This window comes from Lipomyces doorenjongii (genome assembly GCF_038497915.1).
Source record: "Lipomyces doorenjongii strain NRRL Y-27504 unplaced genomic scaffold V1508scaffold_42, whole genome shotgun sequence".
Classification (NCBI taxonomy): Eukaryota; Fungi; Ascomycota; class Lipomycetes; order Lipomycetales; family Lipomycetaceae; genus Lipomyces; species Lipomyces doorenjongii.
In genome coordinates this window covers 119,795-127,157 of record NW_027118109.1, presented here as the reverse complement: position 1 = coordinate 127,157, position 7,363 = coordinate 119,795, and the positions used below count along the sequence as shown (strand labels likewise).

Here is a 7,363-nt window from a genome sequence, read left to right as displayed (position 1 = left end):
GACGTGAAGTAAATAAATTACGACAGCAAAGATTTTTAAAGATCCGTTCGGGAGTGTAGAAGTGTCAAGAGAATGATTCTTAACAAGAGGGATGCTTCTTAAGTATTCAAAAGGATGTTCGGATTCCGACCAGCAACACGGTCACATGAAAATGTCAAAACGCAAAGTCATGCTTGCGAGTCCAAAGTGGTAGTGAGTCTGGATGCAATGTTTCTATACTACAAAATAAACAATGGACAACCACTGTAGCAACCGCACAGCTCGACACTCTGTAGCTGCCTGATGTGGATGTACTGCAGAGCTAATACGTTGTGTTGATCTCGTGAGCATGAGAGCGACAGTAGTAGATATTGAAAGATGGATCGGAACGCCGACATAGAAATCGGAATGCGGCAAACCTCCGCCTAGTCGTCCATTTATATTACTTGTTATAAACACCAGAGTAATTCGTGCTTCTTAGTGGTAGAGCTGATACCGCAGCTTGGGTCACTGTCAATTTCTAATATATCTCAAAGGTCGTCATTATCGTATGAGGTTATTTAGCGTAGGTAGTGTCAATATTAATCTAAATGTCAGATAAGCATCGGGAGTGTCGATGGCCCAGCTATAGTCGAGTCACACGTCAGGAGCATCACCGAAGCTGACAAATCCTCAAATCAAGACACCTAAACGAACAAACCTCAAAGAACAAGCGACGCACAAAACCTCGATCCTGAGGCCCAGAGGGTTGTAGAGGACAGCGGCTAACTAAAGAAGCAGCAAATTACTATGGAAATCAGTGTGTGGTGAATCGGCGCCTTTTTCAGGCGCTGACACTATGAGACAAACGAAAATCCTGCACTAGCGTCGCATACCATGTTAATTATTCCATGAAGCTGCACAGGTGCCACATATATGCTTGAACTTCCTCAAAGAGCCAAAGTAACCATGTCCAAACCAAAATATTCAATAATTGGGCTCGCCGCCACGCGTTTACAGAAGTGCGAGGAAGCGCGCAGTCCCACTACTTTTAACCCTGTGGCATTGCAACACGAATTTAGATCTACAACCGCTTTCGATATTCAATGACTCTATATCTAAACGATATTGGGCTCGTGTCCAAAGTAATAACAACAACTCCGACAACTTTCGCATGGATACTAGTGAAGTTGGCACGATTCTCGCCGTCTCCCTCAGTGATTACTCCCGACTTCTCAACTGACGTTTGGCGCACGTCAACGAGAGGGCAACACTTATCTAAGGATCGCCAACCACTGTTTTTTCTAATTGTCTGCCTTGCCCCACTCATATATGTCATTCGTCATAGCGAGGGTTTCATTTCTCTCCTCCTTTACGCCGCTCATTGATAAAATTAACTCCTTTTAACCCTGAGTGCTGCCTGATGGGTTCAAACTAAATATAGATTATCAGCTGTTCTGTCTTGTATCAAACTGTGATTAAGAAATCTGTGATATCAACGATAAGTTACGCTAACAGTGTTATTATTGGTATCCCTGCAGCATTCACCAATTAATGCCGGAATGCGGATGCGCATACGGGTTGCACACAGCGAACGTACGTCGTGTTCAGGGTTTGGTGTGTACTGCTGTTGCGGTAGCGAGCATCTATGGTGGGCAATTTTATTTCGACGTAATTTCACTGATCTAATTTCTGTCCTCGCCACAGCCTCACGGTGCTAATATCGTCGTTTCGCTCGATTCCTGTCCTGCCTCCTCTGTTCGCATCTCAGAGTCACCAGCCAATTGTGCATATTTACTGTAGCCGGACGGCTGATAATTGACAGTCTCGTTGAGCTGTACCTGACTCCTATTTACAGTTTAGATAATACAAATGACTCCAATATGACACCATGGAATTGGATGCCCGTGTAAGCTTTTAGTCTAACCGAGCCGTGGCGATTGTAAGACTGTAACAGGTGGCGGCAATAGTGGAAACGCAGACCCACAAAGTAAAGCCTGCCTTCGCGACCTGCAGCTGAGGAATGCAGAGAGTAGTAGAAGCAAGAATTGGGTAATTCGCTCAAACCTACTACTGGAACTCGGTAAAGATAGCAAGCAACTTACTAAACAGACACTTAATTAACTCGTTGCCTGTGGCCGGCTAGTGCGTTTTATAATCGCCACTCCCAAACATATGCAATCTCCTCGCGTACCCCTTCCGCTTTCACATTCGACATTCCAGCTTAACGCAGTCACGGGTATTTCCAAAAATAATGGAAATAAATATTTAGTTGCGTAGCGTGAATCATATTGAAATAATTGCCAAGAATCCCTGAGACCTTATGGCGCGGGCCAAGAAGAGGCGTCTGAATATAAATGGTGCTGGCTGACGCGGAAGCTATGGCCGACCGGCTATCGCGCACAGACCACTGCTAGCTCAGACCCGTCCGTCTTTCGTGGAAGCGCCGTGCAACTTCCGAAGTAGACGACGGACTTACCGCTCTTTTGATAGTGGATAGCCATTAATCCGCTCGCATTTGCTGCCTGTCGTATGTTAGATCCGTGCTTATTCGTAGAAATACTGACCGTATACGTAGGATATCACATATTGCTCGAGCTCTGAGATTATCACTGTGAGTTCTAATCGTTGACATTCACGAACTTTAATTCGAGACTTGAGATCTTGTTCAAAGCACACAAAACTACCAACTACTCACGTTTGTGCGTCGATATTCTGGCACTCCTACGTTCTCCTTGTACTCGTGATATAGTTCGCGTGACGGTGTCAGTTACGGCTCATCATGCAAGTAAACACATGATCACACGCATGGTAGCTTATCTGGTCATTAAGTGGACTGAAACTTGACGGGTCTGTCGAACATTCGATCTTACAAGTAAGTATACTATGGCGTGTGCATTTCCAGAATCCTTATCGCTGCCCACTAGAGGCAAATGCATAAATGCCTCAGGCAAATGCACGGACTAGAGAGTGTTAACGTTATCGCACATGATCCCGTCACGTATGGTTCCGATAGCGGACACTACTCATGTGTTTAATATCGCCTCCACATATCCCGAACCTTCCACTTAACCCGTCCTATGCGAGATTCAGCAGTACACCTCTTGGACTGACCATGTATGTTACTTTACCATTTCTAGTCGTATAGACGTTGCCAACGTAATTTATAGTAAACATTTGCTTGGACAGATAACAACCCCAAAATGGACTTTGAATCTTCGGACGAAAACGAAAAGTCAATATCAGTGACTGACATTACGAAAGAGCCTACAATTGGAGTGAGCGAGAAGATCTCGATAGAAGAGAGAGCTAGGATATCCGAACAGATACGCGAGAGACTTGGCGCTTTTGCTGTGGGTGCAACTCAGAATGATGCTAAGACAGAATATATTCTGGCGAAGGCAACTGAGATGTCCCAGGAGAAGGGGCTTCAGATTCTTATCGATGCAGCCGAATATCATGCGGATGACTTAAATTTCCCGGAAGACGCAATGATGCACATACAGAATCTGATTGGGAATTCTACGTCTGAGGCAGATTCGGAATCATACGACATTGCAGTTAGAGTTGAGGCAGTTTTGATCGATAGTTTTTCTCCCTATCCCGAAGTTCGTGCTGTTTGCGATCCGTACGATGACGATTCCATTCCTGTTGAAACCATCCGCGCATATTTCTTGGGACTTGTATGGGTTGTTATTGGTTGCTTTGTCAATTCATTTTTCAGTTGGCGTCAGCCTAGCTTGTCGCTTAAGTCGACTGCCATTCAGCTTCTTCTATATCCTTGCGGTAAAGCCATGCAACTGCTCCCAGACTGGGGATTCACCATTCGCGGCAAAAGGGTCAGTCTCAATCCGGGACCATGGACTCATAAAGAGCAAATGTTTTGTGCCCTAATGGTCAATGTCGCAGCAGGGTCTTCCAACTTCATGAACTATGTCGTGAGTCAAAAGCTTCCGGTGTATTACGACGAGCCATGGGTCAGCGTGGGATACATTATAATTGTCAATCTATCCTCTACAATCATCGGATTCGGTTGGGCTGGCATCTTGCGTCGCTGGGTGATATATCCAACAAAATCGATGTGGCCTACCATTCTGCCAACTTTGGCTTTGAATCGAGCACTCCTTGTTCCAGAGATGCAGACCCGAGCTAATGGGTGGTCCATGTCCAGATACAAATTTTTCTTTGTTTGTTTCGGAGGAATGTTCCTTTATTTCTTCCTCCCTGACTTTTTGTTCACGGCTTTGAGTGATTTCAACTGGATAACATGGATTGCGCCAAAGAATCTTGTACTGGCCATTATAACCGGTAGCTTTTTGGGTCTCGGTATAAACCCTGTCACGACTTTCGACTGGGCGGTCATTAACTACTTTAATCCATTGGTTATCCCCGTATTCTCGACTCTAAACAACTACATGGGAATGCTCTGCGGTGGAGTAGTCGTGATTGCGCTGTACTGGACTAATTACAGATGGGGCTCCTACTTACCTATTAACTCGAATCAACTTTGGACCAACCATGGTGTTCAATTTAATGTCAGCAAAGTGTTGACAAATGCTCTTCTCGACGAAAAGAAGTATCAGAGCTACTCGCCGCCTTACATGTCATCAGGAAATCTTGTATATCTTGGAGGTTTTTTCATGATGTACACCATGACTCTTTCCTATATCCTGTTGACAGAATGGAAAGTTTTGAAAGAAGCGTTTGTAGGCTTCTACTATAGCATCAAGAACAGAAAGGCATCGACATATGCGAGGTACAACGACCCAATGTCTAGAATGATGATGAAGTACAAGGAGGTACCGGACTGGTGGTTTCTTGCTGTTTTCGTCGTCGCATTCGTTCTCTTCGTCGTCGGAATTACACATTATCCTACGCAAACACCTGTATGGTCTATCATTATAACCATGTTGATTTCCTTTTCTATGTTGATTCCAGTGGCGATCATTTATTCTATTACAGGATTCAACCTGAGGATGAACAATTTGAGCAGTGTTATTGCTGGCTATATGCTCCCTGGAAACGGTAACGCAAATCTTCTTTGCCGACTGATCGGCATCAACACGGATGATCAGGCCGACAGTTTTGTGAGCGACCTTAAGCTAGCTCATTATGCTAAGATCCCACCCAGAGCGGCATTTAGAGGACAGCTGTTGGCAACGATCGTTCAGTGTTTCCTGACTGTGGGAGTTATTACGTTCCAGATGAATACTATTCCAGGTTTCTGTACCGCGACTCAGATAGATAAGTTCACATGCGCCGGTACGACAACTATTTATGCGGACAGCGTGCTCTTCGGTGTCATCGGACCTCAGCGGATGTTCAGCAAGCTATATCCTCCCCTAAAATACAGTTTCTTGATCGGTGTTTTGATTGTTCCGCCTTTTGTATACCTACGCAGGAGGTTCCCCAAGCAGCTCAAATATGTTCATCCGGTTCTTCTCTGCAATGGCGCGGCCAGTTGGGGTAGCAGTTACAACTTGGCATATTTTACTCCCGGCGTGTATGCTTCGCTGGCATTCATGTGGTATATTAGACGGAGATATTTTGCTTGGTGGTCAAAATACAATTACATTTTGACTTCAGCATTTTCTACTGGCGTCGCATTGAGTGGTGTCGTTATATACTTTGCTTTTGATTATAAGGCCGTGAATCTATCGTGGTGGGGCAACACTGTCAGTCGTGCTGGTATAGACGGAGCCAAAAAAGGAGCAATTCTCGCTATTCCTCCTAATGGATTTGGCCTTGCGCCTGGAACTTATTAGACTGGTGATGTTGAGCTTGCAATTGGAACCCATTTGTGAGCGTTTGTTATGAAATGCTTTAAATTTATTGTAAAAGTTCAGTTGTACACTTAAAAATGAAATTTTTCCTAACTGCATTTTGATTTACAATCGTCAGAATATGAGTTTTCTGTAAGTAAATAGGGCTTTACTAAGTCTGCGCCACATCTGGTTAGGGCTGTGCTGAGACCAGAACCTTGTGGTCTAGTCGAAGCGCATCCCTTACTCCTCCACAATTCCTTTCGTTTCCCGATGGCTTCCTTTTGCTTCCCGGTGTTCCTTCCAGCTGTTTCGTTCGTTGTTTTTGATGTTGCATTATGGGTTCAGGGTAATCAATCCGGTAGTATTTAAGGGCCACCCAGTATTGTAGCGGGCATCAATATCCAGAGTATATCCACCAACCTTCAGCACCAAGCATCCCACAGGCGATATGGACTCCGACAAAATCTTCAGCGAAAACCGTCGCACCTTCGCGTCGGCCATATCCGTGCACATCTTCCATCATTTTCAGAATTATCAATAGTTTTCCAGGCAAAGTACTGCAGTAAGTTTCTCGAGTGTCAGAATGACGTACACGGTATAGAAACGTGACTCAGTACGTCAGTCTCTGTCTGTAACGAGGAACGACTGGACTGGACTTGATGGACAGGATTGGGGAACTAGACGTGATGTACAAGTAATCTCCATTCACGAACACAAAGGAGCTCGTATCTAGGGAAGCTGACGGCCCTATACAGGCCTTAGATGTTACAGGACAGGTCCAAACATAGAAAGTTATAGAACAAACGGGGACACAGCGTAAGCACCATGACAGACAACGAAGGTAGATGACGCAACATGATCCATAGCTCGATCATCCCAGAAACTTTCTCGATCGTTGACTGCGAGGTTTAATTCCGCTAACCCACTCAAATGTCAATGGTGTCCATTTCCTCGCATGGCCAACCCTCCAAGGTTGGCTCCAACCACGGCGTGGACGATCCGGTCTCGTAGAATGACATTCTCTCAGCTCAGGAAACCCTGCACAACGTTATCTACTAGTTCCCATATTGGCTCGTCCCGCTCTACCCCATGCCCCCAATCATTGCCCACGATAACTGGTGGTGGCGGATCCAATATCTGGGTTGGGGTTCAGGGTTAGATCTACACTAGGATCATTATGGTGCGCAGGGACATTGATAGCAGGGATTGTGGCCCGTCTCCAGCGAAGATAGATGCAGGTGATATCAATAGGTAAGCCAAGCTGTATCTGATGTGAGCATGGCAAGAAACCGTGAACGGCTCCTGATGTTACAACTGCATTTCTCTTTGGTGCCCTCTTCTTCTTTCTGATGCACCTTCTTCACCACTTCTGCATACACCATCTCTTGCGCAGGATTGGGATATTGCTGTGCAGAACGATGCGGTCTCAATCTGATCTCTAATCTCCACGCGTACAGCAGGTTCACGGTTTCTAGCCGATGACTCTAACCTTGAGAGTGTTCAGTACCCCTCCATTTTATGGTCTTGATAGCTATGTGGAGTGTTCCTGAAGATGATGTCAATGCAAATTTATTGCTTCGTGACTATCGTCAACGCGGGAGGTGGTGCTAATCCTAAAGTTCGAATACTTTCGTATATGG

The 7,363-nt window shown here is 45.2% G+C and overlaps 1 protein-coding gene across 1 annotated transcript; it reads left to right on the top strand.

Moving 5' to 3' along the window:
• Positions 1-3,161: 3,161 nt before the first annotated feature.
• On the top strand, positions 3,162-5,723 carry V1508DRAFT_357430 (OPT oligopeptide transporter protein-domain-containing protein; the record flags this gene model as incomplete). The annotated part of the gene is made up of 1 exon (XM_066937027.1): positions 3,162-5,723. One exon carries the CDS (start codon positions 3,162-3,164, stop codon positions 5,721-5,723), a length of 2,562 nt encoding a protein of 853 aa, XP_066794607.1.
• Between the last annotated feature and the right edge of the window lie 1,640 nt (positions 5,724-7,363).